Source organism: Schistosoma mansoni, chromosome 2, assembly GCF_000237925.1.
Source record: "Schistosoma mansoni strain Puerto Rico chromosome 2, complete genome".
NCBI lineage: Eukaryota > Metazoa > Platyhelminthes > Trematoda > Strigeidida > Schistosomatidae > Schistosoma > Schistosoma mansoni.
Window position 1 is genome coordinate 10,996,775 of NC_031496.1, and position 20,145 is coordinate 11,016,919.

Consider the following 20,145-nt stretch of genomic DNA (forward strand, 5'->3'; position numbering starts at 1 on the left):
CAGCTCGATTTTGGCCCATTTAGTACAAACTGGTCATAGTGCCAGTATAAACCAATCCTTTTTCAATTATTTATAGGGTCAGTAATTTTTTGCCTAAGCTTGTCAGGCTTAAAGTCCTTCAAACGGCGGAGGCAGTAGCCATCAGAATGAAGAAACCTGAGCTATGTGTACAGAAGAAATATCTCCAACCCCTACTTCTCCCTTGGCCAACCACAAGGCCAATTAATGAACAATCATCTTAGCTATTGTATGACCTAATTTGACTATGTACTTACGACCTTTCGTAGTCAAATGTAATTGTCTCTCTTATCTTTACTCATAAATCTTTGTATTATTATTATTATTATTGGTTAAATATCATTATTAATCCCCCCTATACATGATTCATTCACATCGCATTGATCCCTCCTTATTACGTCTCACTAATTTTTCACACATTTAGTCTTCCACTTGATCGAATTGTAATTGCACTATCATATATCTCTCTCACCCTATCTGACCCATATTTATATTCTGATCACAGATCTTAAATTTTCACTTTACGTATATACAGATTCAAGTGTTAACATTCTATATGAGTCATATCAACATTAACAATTTTATTCTATCTGATTTGACATTCCTAAATTTACATGCATTAAACTATGTACTTTGCCTTTAACCTGGCCAATTTTTCGGATTATTAATTTGGATATATAATTGTAGAACCTGAAGAGAATTTATCGAAAAGAATATTCTTCGTTCAAATATTAGTCTTTTAATATGATTGGGATTTTTAAACGATTAATACAACATTGCATATTAGATACAATATAACCAAACTACTTGCTATGTCACGTTATACACAGTTCACAACTAATAGTAAAGGATCAGATTATATTCCAGATAATATTTATAGTACAGGTACATCCTGTCTACTCTGTGAAACCCAGGGTTGGGGCCACTGGTAGAAAGGAATTCACTATGCTACATGGTTTCTCACAGATCTAGTACAATTGGGTGTTTTTCTTCGTCCACTGACTGATAACATCTACACAGGCTAAGATATAGTCTCATATTAGTTTTTCTGACTAAGTCCATAAATATATATCGAAATAAATAGAGTCTAAACATTGCAGTATGAGGTAAAATTTTATCCAAGGCTTAGGGCAAAATAAGGGTCAATTCCAAGCAATGTCGTCTTAAGTCAACAACTACATCAGGGGCGGACACCAGCGGATGTATTCATCTTCAGACACTGAACAGACTGATAGTCTGCATCCATGAGTTGATAATATACGTTACCCCTGGGGATATTTTAATCTCTTAAGCAGCAGCAAGTGTCGATATAGGCAGTGGGTGAGTCTTCGAAATACTTGCCCTAAACAAGCCAATGAAGGCTGAGAACGTAACGAAGGAGTCCACCCTGTACACTAAGCTTAAATTCGGAGTGATGTACTTCACGATCTCACCATACAATAAAAATGGTCTCAACCACTATGCTGTAATATTGGCAATCTACAAACCGAAGTATTCCTCCCAAGACGCTAGAACTGTGTGTTGTAATTATGAGGCAGTTCATGAAATTGACTTCCAGAACATCAAGAATTCTACTACACTATTTAGTTACCATAGTCTGGTTCGTACTCAAGGTCATACGGGTAGGCGTTTGATTAACGATAATCCTCGTTCTCGTGTAAACATGGATAACTGAGGGGTTGCAAAGCAGTTTATGGAGGTGAGTACAGACTTGGTAAGTGTTTATCCAGTGGTAAATTTCACTAGCCTATCTCATGTGTCTTTCGTCATGTTAAATGCCCTAAATGTGGTAAAGTAGGACATGTGTTACGGTTGTTGTGTTGTCAAAATTTTGACTGGGAAATTTTCAGATAGAGCGAAGTACCTATTGAATAAAAGCAGTCCCTCGAAAGCAGAGGTTTTCTCATCACGACTTCCATCTACTTGGACGGAAGTTAATAAACCGTAAGTTGGCGTAAATGTAAGCATGATGCCAATATGTTTCACAATGACGACAACAAAATGATTGTGAAAGCAATCAGTGATCTATCTAGCATGATTGACAAACTGATTGCTTACATCAAAAGCTCATCGATAGGTGTGAAGGACAGGCACAGCGACAGCACAGACACTCCAAGTTTTACATTCCCATTAAAAACACCTGAGGGGATGCGTACTCTTGAGGCTGCTTTGGAGGAGCACAAGTTTTGTGACGAGCTCGTAAGTTGTGACAGGTGTTTACAAAATTTCAGATGTCCAGATTGTCCGAGATATCTTGGATAATACGGCGTGAGACTTTTGAGAAGGTGGTGTGAAACCGACGCCTCTTTGTCTCGTGTCTATGTGACCTAATAAAACAAAACATAAACGTCGATAATGTGGTGCCGACTGAAGTTCATGGTCATATTAAAAATTTTCATTATCAATTAAAATTTCGTCTTAAAAACTTCCAAAAATCCACCGGCTATTAACTGTATGTTTGGTGTTTATATGAACCAATGATTCCTTGATTTAGAATTCCAAATACAATGGAATGGTCGATAAGTCATGCCACAGGTTCTCGCTCACATGATACATGTTGTCGAGGATTTTGGATGTCGTTATTTATCAGCTATTAACAGCATTTTTTCGTCACACGTCAACTTTCGTAATCTTTGTGCTCGTTACATAGCGTTTATTCCAGTCTCTTAGCAACTTGACGTATTTGTTGCTCACAACCTGGGCGAATATTTAGTAAGCCTAATTTGGTTATTTGTAACAATACAAACTCAGGCAAGTGAAATTCATCAGTTATCAAGTCGAAAATAGACCGAAATCAGAGTTTCAGGCAAAAATGAGCCCTAAAAATATTTACGTATGGCTCACCTCCCTAATTATGGTGGTGATGAACAAGGGTGTTGGTAGTTGTTTATAAAATGTAGGTTGAAGCAATTGAGCGTTAAGCTATTTATGAGTATTATATGACTTGTCAATATACAGTCGTAAACAGTTCTATCCATCATAAGTATCATCGTTCTCGACTGAAATGACATAATATTATGCAAGGTAACTGAGAAAGAAAAATTGTATGAGTAGCAATTAACGTTGAATAGGTTATTTTCCTGCCCGCTTTCTGAACTTCACATGAATTATGTATAACAGTACTTGTGAATGCCACATAAATTAGCCAAATATTCTTCATAAGTAAAGCGGTGCGTGTTTGTTTTGAACATGGTAACTAAAACACGTCGTAGTTAATACTAGTTTTTAATGTGTCTGTTACGGGATTAACAAATAAATTTCTGTTAACATAACCCGAAATCGCTGAACGAGTCATAACCAAAATCTTAATACATGTTGACGAGTAATATCTAGATAGTGCTTACCAGTTATTTCATTATTGTGTGTAAACAGTGAATTGCTAATAATATTATGAACGTTGTAATTGGATTTTTCTCAGGTTTCATATTACTAATTAAGGTTTTTGAATCCGTTTACTTGGTGCCTGCAGTTTCTTTGTTAACACCAAATAACTGGATGAAATTCTAGTTACTTACTTACACCAGTTACCCCTCGTGTAGGAGCATAGGCCGCACATCAGCATTCTCCATCCAACTCTGTCCTGGGCAATCCTTTCCAGTTATTTCCAGTTAACATTCATCCTTTTCATGTCTGCTTCTATTTTCCGGCTTAATATGTTCTTCGGTCTTTCCGAAATCCAAGTTAGGGATTGCCTCGTGATACAGTTTGGTTATTTCCCCAATGTATGTCTTATCCACTTCCAACGTTTTTTCCTAATTAACTCTTCAGCTGGAAGCTGATATCCTATTCCATAACATGCTGTTCCTGATAGTGTCCGGCCAGTGAATGTTGAGTATTTTGCGTAAACAACTTTTTATAAATACTTGTACCTTTTTGACGATGGATGTAGTAGTTCTCCACGTTTCAGCTCCGTATAGTAGGACTGTCGTATTGAAGATTCTCACTTTGAAGTTAGTTGACAGTTGTTTTGAGTTCCATATGTTCTTCAATTGTAGAAATGCGGTCCCTGCTTTGCCAATCCTCGCCTTTACATCTGCATCCGATCATCCTTTTTAAACAATGATGCTTCCCAGGTACATGAATGTTTCCACCTCTTCCAGAGTTTTTCCACCATGTGTAACTGGGTTAGTGTTCTCCGTGTTGTATTTGAGAATCTTGCGTTTTCCTTTGTGTATGTTGAGGCCTATTGATGCAGAGACTACTGCTACATTAGTTGTCTTCGTCTGTATTTGCTCGTGTGTATGAGATAGGAGGGCTAGATCATCTACGAAGTCCAAATTGTCTAATTGGTTGTAAGATATCCATTATATTCCGTGTTTCCCCTCATATGTCAAAATCTTCATAATCCAGTCAATCACCAGAAGAAAAAGGAAGGGGGAGGGTAGACAGCCTTTTCTGACTCCTGTCCTTACTGGAGATACATCTGTTAGCTGCCCTCCATGCACGACTTCGTACTATAGTCTGTCGTATGAATTCTGAATAATGTCGACAATCTTCTCAGGAACTTCGTAGTGTCAAAGAAGTTCCCATAATATTCTCCTGTCCACACTGTCAAACACCTTCTCATAGTCAATGAAGTTGATGTATAGTGACGAACTCCACTCAAATGATTGTTTAACGATGATCCTTAGTGACGCAATTAGGTCTGTACACGACCGATCTTTACGGAATCCAGCCTGTTGATCTCTAAGTTGGGCATCTACGGCGTCTTTCATCCGGTTCATCGACACTCTGTTGAAACATTTTCCTGGTGCTGACTACAATCTGATGCTTCTGTGATTCTCACATTTGCTCAGATCTCCTTTCTTTGGTATCTTCATGTGGTATCCTTCTTTCCAGTCCATTGGCACTTGTTCCTCATCCCAAATCTTCCTGAATAGAAGGTGAAGCATGTTTGCAGTTAATTCACTGTCTGATTTCTGAGCTTCAGCCGGTATATTGTCAGGTACCGCTGCTTTCCCACTCTTCATTTGTCTGATGGCCATACAAATTTCTCCGGGTGTTAGTTGAGTAACGTCTATAGGAAATTCTGTGTGTGCTGCTTCGATATCCGTTGAATTTAATGGAGCTGGCCTATTCAGAAGTTCCTTGAATTATTCTACTGATTTGTTCCCGTGTTTTTGAATCTCAGTGATTGCCTTTCTATGTCCTTGACCGGTCTCTCCAGTTTACTATATCTTCCTGTTAGTTTCTTCGTTGTATCATAAAGTTGTTTCATATTTCCTTCTCTTGTAGCTTTTTCCGCAGTCGTCACTAGTTCTCCCATGTATTTCTGTTTGTCGGCTCTAATACTCTTCTTCACTGTCTTGTTTGATTTTGCGTATTCAGCTTGTGCCTTGACTTTCTCTGCTCATGTTCGTCTGTTTTTAATTGCTATCTTTTTGTTCTCCCCTTCTTGAATCTTGTCCAGGGTTTCCATGGAGATACACTTCTTATGATGATACTTCACCAGGTCCAGAACCTCTAGTTACGTTGAAGTTAATGTTTCTTTGATCCCTTTTCAGTTGTCCTCCATCTTAGTTTCTCATTTCAGTAGATCCGGCAAGGCTTGTAACCTGTTGTTGAGAGTTATCTTCAATTCGTTTACTTTTTTAGTATCCCGAATGAAGGCTGTATTGAACCTTTGTAATGCTGTTTGTCCAGTTATTCAGCGTTTCTTTAGTTTTAGTCTCATTTCGGCCACAAGCAAGTGGTGATCTGAAGCTATGTCAGCTCCTCTCCTGGTTCTCACATATTCGATTGACCTTCTGAAATTCTTAGTCATGCAAATATGATCCTTAAGCACTTCGCTATGACTGATTGAAGCCTTGAGTAGAACTGATTTTTATCGTCATCGTTGGTATGATTGGTGGGTGCATAACGTTGCATTGTGATCCCTTCCTTCTTTGTTTTGAATATCCTGTATCCATGAGATTCCCATCCTACAAGTGCATTTCGTGCTTCTCTGGACAACATCAGAGCAACTCCCTGAGTGTGTGGAGCATTTTCCACTTCGTGACCAGAGTACAGCAGCACCTCTCTCGTATCTAGCCTCTGCTGTCCAGCTTGTGTCCAATGAGTTTCGCTGATTCCAAGTACTGCCAATTTGTATCTCCTCATTTTCATTACTAATTGACTGGTCTTCTCGGTCTCCCACATTGTCTGGACGTTCCATGTACCTGTAAAGAGTGTTGCTCTGGTTGTTGGAAGGGGCATCGTCCTCCTGACTTTCGAAGGAACTCGGCTTTCATCCTGAGGCGTCATAATTCTTGTTTCAATTCCCAGGGCAGAGTTTAAATGGTTTGAATTATTTTTCTGGTTAGCATTTTTTTAGCGAGTTAGTTTTCCTACGGGATGGGTTCACTAACCCCATGCCCAACCCTCCTCCTTTACCCTTGCTTGGGACCGGCAATAACTCTAGGAGGGCTACAGGCGGAGTCATGAAATTTTAGTAGGGTTGGAAAATAGAGAGCACTGTTTACAACAAGTAAGACACTTATAGGTACATCCTGTCAGCTGCTATTTCATTTACTTTTTGAATTTGATACTGATAACGAAACTTAATAGTTTGTTTCACGATTGATTTGTTGTTTTTCAGAATTGCATTGAGTAAACTAAGAAGTTATGCATATGTTTTCTGACATACAACTTATGACCTCTGTCAACTAACTGGAAGGCTCAAACCTTTCTAATAATCAAGTCTGTGCCGGTATACAACCTAGCGAATTTCTGGATATGAAAGATTATGTGGAGAAACAATTTACACGTTGACGATAACTGTGTTTTATTTTGGCTACTGCCACGTTTATTCATCTAATGAATTATCTAAATATAAAAATATAACAACTGTACAGCTTTTTGCATTATAAATCTTGTTAGTAGGTATAATTATAGCCTAGTTCGGTACTAATACTACTTTGATAATAGACTGTGGTGTTTATATGAACCAATGATTTCTTTGTATGGATGACTGCTGTGGTTTTGAATTCCAAACACAGTACAATTTTCGTGCTCATCTAATACTTATTGATGAGATTGCGTTATTGCTGGGATTACTAGTTAATACTATAAATCAAATACTTCAAATAATTACATAGACCTAATCCGAAAACGGTAAATTTGTCATGTGATTGCCTAATCTGCAAGATTCTACGTGTAATTTGCATCACTATCTACAGTGACTCATCGTATCATGACAATTAACAATGATACTTAGTACTTCTGAATAACACATTTATACTGGGGATAGAATAATATATTTAATGCGAATAGTAATAAGTTACACATAATGAGCGCGTCTGCAAGACTGAGCCATGCCATCCAATTGAATGAATGTCTCCACGTTCACCACTGCCGACCGTCTCCAAGTGTTATGTGTCGAATATACATATGACTGGCTTCGGAGACCATGTGGTTAGGAAACAATGCCACTACAAGTATTCATCCGAATATACTGTCACAGTGGAAAAACTTATGCATACAACGCAATATTCTAGCTAAACGGGTACTTATAAAGCAAACACTTAGTAGCTTTTTTAATTTTCACAAAAAGTTACTCGTTATGATTATCGGTATATCTCCCAATGAAACCACGAAGACGAAAATAAAGTTTAGTCAAAAGTTTATTGATGCACTATTACTACTGGTAGAGAAACAGCAAAGTTCGATGCAGAAAAATTAGTTTACAAGTTGGATGTATAGTTAAGTTAAAAATGCTACTACAAAGAACATCTTAAAGTAAACAGTTCCTGTCACGTCCCCACACTTTGTTGTATTGCGATCCAGGTTTTCCATTGTAAAAAATACTATAGAAAGACAAGCGTTAGAGTGACTACAGTCTTACCTATATATTGATGATTCTTAAGTAAAAACTGGCTTCGTTGAATCTGTACATACTATTTGCTTAGTCTGTGTGGTGAAATTGTTGTTATTATGGAAGGTGTCAGTGTCATCTATCTTCCATCGACTGCAATATCTAAGAATATGATGAACTAAAAAGTTTATATTTCGTAATTGATCAAGCTTACGTGTAAGAGTTTGTTTTCTTACCTATGCCAGTAACATATGACGGCAAGTAAACTGGCATGTCACAATTTATCCACGATCCAGGTTACGTCTGTTCGCGATTCTTTTCACTTCCAGATAAACAGAACAGGGCATCCTCGGCAAAAATTATCCCCAAAATTTACCCAAACCGGACAGAACTCCCACCAAAATGAGAAGATTGAGAAGTTATAACTTCATCAAAGCAAGCACTTCAGAAACGCAGGCTTTACGGTTTCATACGAAGTAAGATATATATCTTTATTAAATTTCAGATGCATTTACTAATCGATTCCTGTCATCATCTGTCAACGAAAAAGACCATGTGAAACAAGTATGACATCGCGACGCAAGGCTATTTTCACGACATGAGAGACAAGGAACAAAAACGTAATCGAAGGAAGAAAGAACACGTATGTACGAATTTACCATTATCTACTGATCTATAGGTACAGTCTTTAGTGTTAACGAACATAACTGTAAGTTCAGCTTCAAGTAGCCAATTGTGCAAAAAAAGTCAGATACAGTGAACTTTCTTCTTTACATTTCAGAATTCACAAGATTATTTTTGTTTTCAGTAGGCGAACAGGCGTTCGGAGAAGAAATAATCCGTGGAATGTTTTTCATGTTCAATTTCGTTTTTAATAAAGCTTTTTTAAACATGTGCTTACTTTTTTATTTGAGAAAGCCCGTTTGATTTTAAATGCATTTGCAGTTAAGTATATGTACCTTATTAATAAAACGTCACCCGCTCTTTCTTCTGTAGGTCATTTCAAATGACACTGGCACCTGACAATTTCAATTAAAATATAACGATTGATGCTATAGCATATGCCAACTACTCATAACTTTGTACAACACTACGCTTTTGTTTTTAATAAATTTTTTTCAACATATACCATATTTTACATACATTCCACTTTTCGTGTGGTGTGTTGCGAGAATGAAGGCGAACACAGATGTTTGGGGTAATGACATAGATGTTTTAATAGTGGGTGCAAAATTACATGAATCGGTGTGCATATAGGCGAAAAGTAGACAATTCGGCGCATATTCAGGCGAAAGGTAAGCTAGAAACGCCACAACCTACTATGAGCGATCAAGACATTTAAACCTTTTCCCCTCATCGTAGAACTCGAGGTGACCTTATATTAGCATTCCGTATCTTAGATAATGATTTAAGTACTAAAACATCTGTTCTTTTCCTTCCCTCAGGACAAGTCATCTCCTTGTCATTTGAGAGAAAGCCCATGGACTGGATTAAAATAAACAGAGTGTGATCCAGTTTTTCGCACCGATATGTTAGTGGCTAGAACACCTTACTCAAATAAGTGGTATCGGCGTCACCAGTAAACAATTTCAGGAAGAAACAAGTGGCAGGGTTTGGCACAGGTCGACCAACCTTCAATCATTATTACTGAAGACAGTAGGCATTGGATGTTGTACACACCACGCACTCGCTTGAAACTAGGCGTATGTATTGTTTATTTTTGACGATATGTAATTTTAAGAAGTCTGCCTACATTATATTGCTGTAATACCTTACGTTACTAAGGAAGAAAAACATCATGTCACCTATTCATGTTTTAAAAACTATCCTTAGAGGTGACCCAATGGCTTACAGTATCCCTAACATTTCTGGACATCCCCTTAAACACTTACTTAAGTTTAGCCTCAACACAAACCTAAGGGGTAACACTCAAACACTAGAGTCACAACACAGCAGAACGGACTGTAGACACAACTTCTCCCTAAAAGTTGTCAAATGCTGGAATTCGCTGCAAGCAACTCAGGAGTCATTTAAGAGTCAACTTGGCTTATTCTTAAAGACTAAAGATAACATTTTATCATTATTCGCCGATTTCTTTTTTCCTTTATTATCGTTAATATACCTAGGTCCCTGCCTGGAGATATTGGTGATCCACTGTTACTAGATACGGAAGCCCGTTAAGCGAAAGTTCCTTCTATTCCGTCCACTACCATTTGAACTGCCACCTATAATCTCAGTATCCATCAATAGTTAAACTGAAAATCTTGGTTTCTTCGAAAATGCCCATTGTTCTGAAAACTCTCTTAAGTTACCTCAAACGTTCTATAGGGCTGGGATTTTCCCGAATGTCGAGTAAAAAATTTACGGGATTGGCAGCTTCAGCTATCAGTTAAGACAATTAGTTGTCCCAGTATAATTATACTAATGCTCTTCTTTTTTTTAGCGCTGAGACTTCAATCTCTGAGAAATAGGTGTCTGGCCTTTTCTAAAACCAAAGTATCATAATGGCTGTGATTTTCACTAAAACCATGTAAATTTATGGTTCAGCGTCGTAATTTATTCTTCATTGCAAATCCTATGTTCATTGTTCGGGGCTTAAATATCAATCTTTTGTTCACATAGTTTTATTAATTATTTTGTTTCTTGGCTTTGGTTCGGTTAGAAAATAAATTATAGACTTTTCTGTACCTCTTACGTGGCGTATGTCGTATGTTAGCTGCACAGCGCTGTCGTGTAACTTCCTGAAATTCCCGGAAGTGTCTTAAAATGGATTTCAAATGCTTTTGTTCCGTGCTTTCCCACGTAATCCCACTTCTGGATTATCATACGCTTCGCGGCCTACAACCAAAATTTTTATGTGAATAGCCAAGGATTAATCACTTTTCTTAAATTGACTGGTTATATACATAAACGTTATTTATGCTCAGTCTGTTGTAGACTACGTTGATCACTTGTCTCCTAAATGTGACAGTTCCCTGGCAGTTTAACCTCTATGGTTCAAGGTCCATTTAATTGTTCCTTAGTAGATTGAAGTCGCAATTTCGAAAATTAACGGACTGTCTAAACCTACAACCCCGACTCTAGCTGAAGTTCTAAAGGCTATGGCTGATCTGAAACGAAATAGAGCAACTGGTCCAGATGGATTGGCTCCAGAGGTCTTTAAGTATGGTGGTTCAATTTTAGCGATTAGGTTGACTAATATTTTAGCTAAAATCTGTGAATTGGATATAATCCCATCTGACTGGTCGCAATCACTGATTGTCTCAATATATAAGAAGGGGTCGAAATCATCCTGTGATAACCACAGAGGGGTTAGTTTAACTAATATAGCATCTAAGATACTAGCTTCAGTAATCATCAAGCGCCTAACAAAGACCCGTGAACTGCAAATACGAGAAAGTCAGGCTGGCTTCAGACCTGGTCGTGGCTGTATCGACCACATTCACCATTCGTCAGGTTCTTGCATCTCCTTACGATGCTCCACTGCCTTGTGGATTAGACCTTTAGGTCAAGGGCTCCGGGTGTGGCCCCCTAAGAAAACCACCTGCTTCAGTCTGGGCACCTGGGCAGTATCACAGCCCTCACACAAATCAAATGAGATTTGTGAGGCGCATATTTACTTGGTGCTTGCTTGTACCAATATTTATGTGTTTAAATAAAATAATAAAAAAACGTAAGTTGGTAAAAGCCAAACGAGCTTTTTGAATCCGTGCACAGATTTCATCAGACACTAGTTGAGGTGGCAAAATCAGATGACAGTTCGCCATAAGCTCTCACTCGACTGGTAGTGTTCGAGTAAAGAGCCTTCACAAGGTCTACGTACTTCTGAGGTACACTTTTCAATGACAGAATGCCACAAAACCTCTCGGTTTACAGAGTCAAATGTTACTTTCAAGTCAAGAAAAACTATCATTGTCGGACGCCAATAAGCATGCCTGTGTTCTAGAACCTGACGTTTTATTTATTTATTTATTTAAACACATAAATATTGGTACAAGCAAGCACCAAGTAAATATGCGCCTCACAAATCTCATTTGATTTGTGTGAGGGCTGTGATACTGCCCAGGTGCCCAGACTGAAGCAGGTGGTTTTCTTAGGGGGCCACACCCGGAGCCTTTGACCTAAAGGTCTAGTCCGCAAGACAGTGAAGCATCGTAAAGGGATGCAGTCCCATGGTAGCCGGTGACCAACGATTGGTTCATACGCCATTTGTTACTTCCGGATACTGGAGCCCATGTGCACCATTGGTTTGGAATGAGGGTTTTCCAACTCCCCTAGGTGAACTTTCCATGTCCACTAACCCGGTTAAAGCGCCGGACATTCGTTTTTCGTCCTCTCAATTTCGTAAACAACAATAATGTCACGAGAAGGCATTGAGTAGGACTTCCCTGACAGAGGCTATATATTTGCGTGGCCATGTGAGAGCATTTCGAGAGGGAGAGCGGACTCTCCACACTCTCGGCTGTACCAGGGCATTTGGGGGCACCAACTTACGTGACCTATGGCGAAGGTAAGATATCCGTCTACCAATTAAGGGACGAGTATACTGCGCGGTAGTTCGTTCTGTTCTACTTTACGGCTGCAAAACGTGGCCATTAAGGGTAGAAGATACTCATAAGTTACTAGTACTCAGTCAAAGATGTCTTAGAAATATTGCTCGCATCTGCTGGGACCACTGGGTAAGTAATAGTGAGGTTAGACACAGGGTATTAGAGAATGATGGTAAATCAGTTGATGAGGTTGTGAATCTTCATCGGCTGAGATGCTTGAGTCACTTGTTTCTCATGCTTAATCATCGACTAGCACGGCGCGCAATGCTAACTAGTGTTGGAGACGGTTGGAAGAAAGTTAGGGGTAGCATCAGCCCTTAAGGTCACTAGTTTTTAGTCTGAGCCATGTTGATAGTTGCAGACTACTTGTTTGAGGTCTTCGTGACTATCGTAACCAATGGTCGGAGACTGTGGGTGACATAGTTCAGAATCGATCACAATGGCGTAGGTGTATAAACTCTTTCTTTCATTGAAGCGTGAGATTAAAATTACTTTATACCTTTATTTCTACAAACCAACTCCTTCTCCCTGTATCATATCCTTATATGAGGTGTTTTTTTACTGCTATAGAAGTAACTACTTCTATGAATTTCGTGTTAATCTTGTTGTGCTAATGAGGTGCGGCAACTTGGACCGATGCATATATGTGCCTGGTCCTACGTTGTAGCTGACTGACAACCCTAATGCTATATTCAACATCCTTTTACCTATAATAACTTACAACGTCGCTAGACTTTGTTCATTATTTATTCATTGATTTTATTTTTATTTATTAATGTAACTATCCGTATTAAATCGTGCATACAACCTTGTCCGTATCGAATATAACAAGACCAACCATTGATTTATGTCCCTTAGACCCCACGAATTTAAAATATCGAGTAGTATCATTAGCGTTTAGCATATAAGTTGGCTTAGTCCAATAGGTAGTCCTATATATCATAACTATATTTTGTCGGTATAGTTCAGTCCCGTTTTTATTTTATTCTGTGACGTTATTTGATTACTCATTGAAAGTGATAGAGTTCGATTAAAATGAATACGGCTCCAAACCATCAAATAAACATATAATTGATGAAATGGGTCTGGCAACGTAATCTAGAGTGTGCGTTTCGTTCTATTTGGGACTTATTCGGAGATATCTGCACCCCAGAGTTGGTTTTCACTCCGGAATTTCAGGCTTTATTTTCGTTCTATACTAATCGCATCATGTGATATTCAGTAGCTTAATTTAAAATTTATTTTTCAGACTTTTGCCTGTTGTACATAACGCAGTTTAAATATAACTTTCCATTTTGTAATTATCAGGTACCATGAATGCAATTAACCCTAACAACTCTAATAACCTAACCTCTGACTTTGGTCATTCAAATGATATGAATTTTGTGAAAAGCAGCGAGAACTGTTTAGGCAATTCCAATAGCTTATCGTCTGTTGAATTAACTCAATTATCAGTAAATCCAATGTTTACAAACGGCTCAACTGCGGAAAACGATGTTTTGAAAGCGAATTCTGGAATTCCTGCTGATGAGTGTTGGTTGTTCAAACCACCGAAGCAGCACCAAGCTCAAGGTTCTATTGAACCCATAAAAACATGGTTGCGTGCTATATTTGATTCTCCAGATTCCTGCTTTTTCCATTCGCGTCGAAATCTTCTTTCCCGCCTTGAAGCGATCATTTTGGCTGGGGGACAAACTGAGGCATATCAATTTGGAGGCAGTGTGCCATCTCTGAATCTTATTACTTCAGGATATCCACCTCGTCCGAATACAGGTCGTACAGAACATCCTATTTATGGATCTATCCTATCTAATCGTCTGGTAACCGCTAGTTCATCAGACAGTATTTCGTTTCCTAGTCAACAGGCAGGAACAAATCCTACAATGAACAATGAGCATGTTAACATGAACACTTTCACACGTTCTCACAAACCAAGAATAAGTTTACCACCTCAATGCAGTGCGAGTAAATCAGTAAAAAATGGTTCTCATAACCCTACTTCCTACTTGTCCAACTCTACTGGAGCGAACTTTTCTTTCAAACCGCCTAATAAGACCGGGTCATGTGATGAGTTAGAAACTACTTCTGCGAATACCAATGTACAGGAAATTGCTAGAAGACAAGAAGACACCTTAAAGGCAGAAGTTGCGGCTCTAGCAGCGGCAGCAGCTGCTGCTGGCAAACATGGTAGTCAGCATTCTCTTGCTTCTTTGTGTAGGAATAGCCCACATGGGAGCTATACAAACATCGCTAGTGCTCCGGAAAGCCCTCACTCAAGCACAACAAAGCTAAACCAACCTCAGCAAAATTGCGACCATTTCTATGTAAAACAGTCTCTATCGGTTTCCCAAGAGTTTGAAGGGCAAATTACAAACCAGCAACCAACACAAGATGCTCATCTATTTAACTATTCCTCTAATAGTCCTACTATAAAAGACGTACTGTCCAACATTCCTGCTCATACTTCTAATGTGGCGAACATAAAACAAAATCCCTACAAAATTTTGCCTCAAAAGCCTTTGCTCACAAATATTGTTCCAGAAATGGGGGATGAAACTAAACAATTTCAGAAAATTTCAGTTTCAACACATTCATCAGTACATCCTCTTGCGGTGAATGCCACCGGAAACGTGTACATGTCTTCGGCAGAACCTCGCAGTCATTTTGGTTTTCGGCCATTACAACAAACCTCTACTAGTTCATTCAATAAAACTGCTAATTTAGGATTAAGACGTACATCTGATGATCAACTTTTATCCTCCGGAAACCCAAACCAATAATTTTTCAATTCGTTTTAGTCGAGTTCTAGTCTTCTTAGTTTGTTGTTACTTTGATGTCATTTACAATACTTATCCCTTATGTTTCAATTGCTAATTGTCACTGGCTTTTTTGCGAAGACTTCGCATTATTCAGAAAAAGCTCTCCATTCGGCTTTTAGCTTTTTATGTATATTTTTCAGCTTGCATTTCTCGGCCCTAGTGATTATGTTTTTGAAAAATAAATAGCATTTAATCCTCTGATTATCTATATACACATACAATCCGCGCACTTATAACAAAGTGCACTTCAAAAGCATAATGTATTGGTTATAACCATTTTTGAATTTATTTCACAAAGTATAATTTGACAATGTTTTTATTTTGGCATTTTGGTAACCTGGTAAACACTTATCATTTGAACTAATATTTATTTTTTTATTTCTCTATTCACAAAGCCTTACTTTCATAACTTTAATTTGTTCAGTTCAATGTTCCTTCAATTTACGTTGTAACTTGTTTACCTATCATTTATCTTGTAGTGGGTTTTTGCCAGTGATGGATTCCAATATACCAGGTAAGCTTTGTTTGAATAATTTCGTAGATTTGCCTATAACATTGCTTTCTTACTGACTGACACCAATGTATTTATAGATTGGTGGTTTGGGATACACATTTGTACCAGATCCTGTGTTGATGATAACATAATGAGGTCATTAATTTTTGTAAGTATTACTAATTTAAAAATAATTTCCATCCATTTGCCACTTTTCAAGCGTAATAATCTTATTTCTTTGAATATGATGAGTGATTAGGAGCCAAACAACAGAAATTTTTCCTTAATCTCACAAATCGTGAAATTCTATTCAGACATCGGGTGTTTCTTCTCTAATTATTTGAAACCAGGATTTCCTCACCACTATATGCAATGGTCCAGGTGTTAATCCCTCAAAAATGTTGTTATGTCCTTCACTCATTTTTTAATCAATTGCTATACGAGTCATTATTTTGTTCTAATATTTTCCATCTAGCTGACTTTTTGTAGTGTTGATATAAAGTTTCAAATTGGGTATAAAAAATTTGTAGCACTTCTCGCGATGTTAATGGGTTTATTTTCAGACAACTTGGTTATAGATGTTTGTATCTTCAACTTCATACTCTTTCACTACAGAAATATAGACATTTAAATCTTAGTACTTCTAAAGATTGTAGTATATAGCAGCATAACAGTATAGCTGTACTTTGACTAAATTTGTCACTTGAACACTTCGTATTTTCCAATTTAATGTGCAAAAGTTTGGCTTACCCGATTGTTGATATTCTTGATTCAACGTATATCCGTGAGACGGGTCCTGAATAAAACAAAACGCGCTTTCTAGATTCTAATGTTAAACACATCCCATCTATTCTATAGGAACTTCTCATCCCTGTATTATTCGTGTAGTTCGTTCCGTAATGCTACTTTTCTTAATTTTTTTAAATTTTATGCTTTTCTTTTCAGAATCCAAAAATAATCAAACTGCTGTTGAGGATACATATCAACAAATGCGAAAACTATGTGAGAATTACAAATTGTTCTCAAAACTGGATAATAATAGCAATGACTTGGATGAACTATATTCAACTAGCCTGAATTTAAGTTATATTCGAGATGATTATGAAACTATAAAACATGAATTATCAGTCATTAAAGCTAATCGTCAAATTGCTCGAGACGCACTTTTAGCTGCCGGATTTCAATGTCCCGATGATCCACCAACGTAGTTTGTTAGTTTTTGAATCTTGATTAGTTTTTTAATTTTAGAATATTTTTGTATTTCAATTTCCATTGCTTTATGTGATATATAACTAGAAGATTGATTTTTGTTAGGAACTATAAAGATTAATTAGATTAATCACTTGAAAAATAATAAACTAATTAATTTCCTAAATGGTGTGGAAGTCTAAGTCTACCACGTGACTAAAATTACTTTCATATAGGATTAACGATTAATAAATATTTCTCGTCTGAATTGTTTACTAAATAAGAAAGATTAGTTTAGCGAAGAGTTCTCGTTTCGGCGGACTCATTTTCAAAGCTATACAATCTCAAATGTGTATGCGTTTTTTTCATGGTGATAACAATTACACCAATAGTGATAATAAAATTCTGTTAAACATGGTAACAGTGAGGTAGAATAAACAGAAGTATTAAAAATAAGGGAAAGTGGTAATAATTTTATTGTTAAGGGTTTAAATATTCATCGTAAAGATAGATAGGGGAATTATCATTGGGAAAGAATGATTCAGCATGATAAGATAAAATGTCGAAATTGAGATGAAATGTAATCAGAAGGATCATAGAAACAGAAATAAACAAACTGGAAGTAGAAGGTGTATGGAGAAAATGGAAAGGGAAGCAGGTGGCTATAAAGGAAGAAAAGTATGAAGTAGGAAAAAGATTGAGACATTTAGACCAAAGTAGAAGAAGAGGTTGTACAAATTTCTTTTGGACGTACAATTCTGGTTTTCCCAGATGTATAGCTGTTGCTTCGACAATGTTAAGAAGATGCAATATAACTGCCTTTAGCAGCCTTCTACACTTACCTTGTGGATAAATTTGAGCTCAGAGTCCGCTTTGATTGAGTGACCCCTGTTCACAAAGCGTTCGATTATCGAGTTGTTTTTGCCTCTTTTTAGCCAAGACGGGTAATGTTCTTGGATTCTTTTGAACAAAGTGCGCATCAAACGACATATATATCTGGCTCCACATAAGCAGGTGAATTGGTAAATGCACATAGATTTGGTCAGATGAGATAATTCATCCTTAAGATTATTGATGAACACTGATCGGTTGGTGAACACTATTCGCAACGTTGCTGCGAGAAACGTTCTTTTTAGAGACTAGAAAATCATCTTTAGGACGTTTGTAGCTCTATCCCCCCCTTGAAATCTATGTTCATGTAAAGTGTTTTTTCAACCAAGGTTATTTGTGCTTTAAGCGGTTTATGTTTTATATTCTTGTCAATAAACATAGAAAAATATCCGTTATTGATAAGTATTTCCTTCAAAAGGATCAGCTCGTTATATGAGTTATCACCTAATAAACATAATCTTTTCACCGAATATATTACCACAGTTATTGACAAACGCACGAGAAAATTAATATCAAATCTCACTAAAAGTTTAAAAACCACAATAACACAACATAAATTTACAATCAATCCTGAGATATATGTGTTTAATCATTCCTCCTTATCCTTAACAAATGTACAATTAGAAGCCTTATTTCTGGGGATTAAATTCTGTGACATAAATGAAAAAATTAACGAAATTCACACACATGTTCACTTTGAAAATTTAATCAAACAAACAAAAGGTCTTAGTCCAGTCTCTGACCAAGGATTCCAACGTTTCAAATCTACTCTTCTCAATAGCTGCAACCAGTATATTAGCACAAATGTAACAGGTAAAAGTCTTCTAACAAAAGAGCATAGAAACCAACTAAATCTACTTAGAAACAATAAAGACTTGATTATAACACGTCCAGATGAAGGTGCGTGTTTAATGTTGTTAGACCGTAAGATCTATGTCGACAAAATGACAAAGTCATTATCAGATGACACCAAATTCTCTAAACCAATCAATGAGAAAAACAAGACCAAAATGATTGAAAAGCAACTGATTGAAGTTCTTGAGAGAGTGAAACATGATCACTTATTCAACAAAGATACCTACGAGTTCATAAAACCATCGAACTAGATAATACCACGACTAAATGGTTTGCCTAAAATACACAAACCTGGCCTACCTCTTCGACCAATTCTTGATATTTCCGGATCCCCTTACCACTATAGCAAAGTCGCCAGCAGATCTTTTAGAACCCGTAAGAAAAACGCATTTGTATACACTTTGTATATGATAATTCTGAATCCACTGAATACATAAAAGAAGCGAATGTAAATGACAAAATTGTCCTCTCTTATGATATATATATATATATATGTATATATATATATATATATATCAATGATCCTAAACATAATCTGTGCTGCATTTTAATAATCCCCTTACGGTTTTTTTTTCGTCACTCACTATAAGATATAAGTCAACTTTTTAAACTATATGTCTATCACGGAACTTTTCTTCGTCTTTTATCGCTTCTTTTTTCTTTTTCACTCCAGCTCTTAATCATATATCTACACCGTGAGTACCAGAACTCAAACTTTGGCATCACCGTGAAATGTGTAGTTCTTTTTTGTTTTTCTGAAAATTGATTTCTGGTTTACTCTATTAAATATTTACATTACTTTAACTTGACTATAGTTTTATTTGTTAACTAACTCATTGTTAGGCGAAATCGTAATTTACATCTTATTTGCTTACCTGATTTTCATTTTTGAATTATTTATTTTTCCCTCTCTTTTGTAGCGTTTGGTCTGTTTCAATTTAATATTTCTAACATTGTAAATAGTATGATTATATTCACTTGAAGTTGCCTGAAATAGCTTTCCTCTCATTATCATATAAATACATGTATATATTGGTTTTTGTTCATTAATTACTATTATTATTACTACTTTTTCATGTGTTTCCATGGTCATAAATTACTCCAATGAGAAATTGGTTTTTTTGTGGTTCTTTTTGTTTTCTACCGTTCAATAATTTTTTTATGGATCATATTTTTCATCTATTATGGGACAACAGAATAATGATCAGTAAGATTACTAGAATATCTAAATAACTAAGTCGTAAACAATAGGTAATTTAGTAAGGTTACAAGTTAAAAGTCAATAAATTTAATTCATTTTTTGGGGATATCCTTATTTTGGAACGTAACAAATATATTTGGATGCGCACTGCTGAGGAGTCCCACAATGGGACGAAACAGCCGTCCAGTGCTTTCAGGTTTTCCTTGGAGGTCTAGCTTCAATTGACTCATGCTTTCAACTATGAAAATACTGAAATCTCCACAAAACCCCTTCTGATATTTGATAAAGTGTACTGATGTTATGTGACAGATATGATTCATATCATATATTACAAATTG

General features: G+C 36.8%; 2 protein-coding genes across 2 annotated transcripts; both read left to right on the forward strand.

Moving 5' to 3' along the window:
• Positions 1 to 1,372: 1,372 nt before the first annotated feature.
• On the forward strand, positions 1,373 to 1,693 carry Smp_201450 (uncharacterized protein; the record flags this gene model as incomplete). Its single annotated transcript, XM_018795659.1, has 1 exon — positions 1,373 to 1,693. The coding sequence occupies one exon, from the start codon at positions 1,373 to 1,375 to the stop codon at positions 1,691 to 1,693; it is 321 nt and encodes a 106-aa protein (XP_018649950.1).
• An 11,980-nt stretch (positions 1,694 to 13,673) lies between these two features.
• On the forward strand, positions 13,674 to 16,880 carry Smp_154890 (hypothetical protein; the record flags this gene model as incomplete). Its single annotated transcript, XM_018795660.1, has 2 exons — positions 13,674 to 13,962; positions 16,618 to 16,880. The coding sequence occupies 2 exons, from the start codon at positions 13,674 to 13,676 to the stop codon at positions 16,878 to 16,880; spliced, it is 552 nt and encodes a 183-aa protein (XP_018649951.1).
• Positions 16,881 to 20,145: the final 3,265 nt, after the last annotated feature.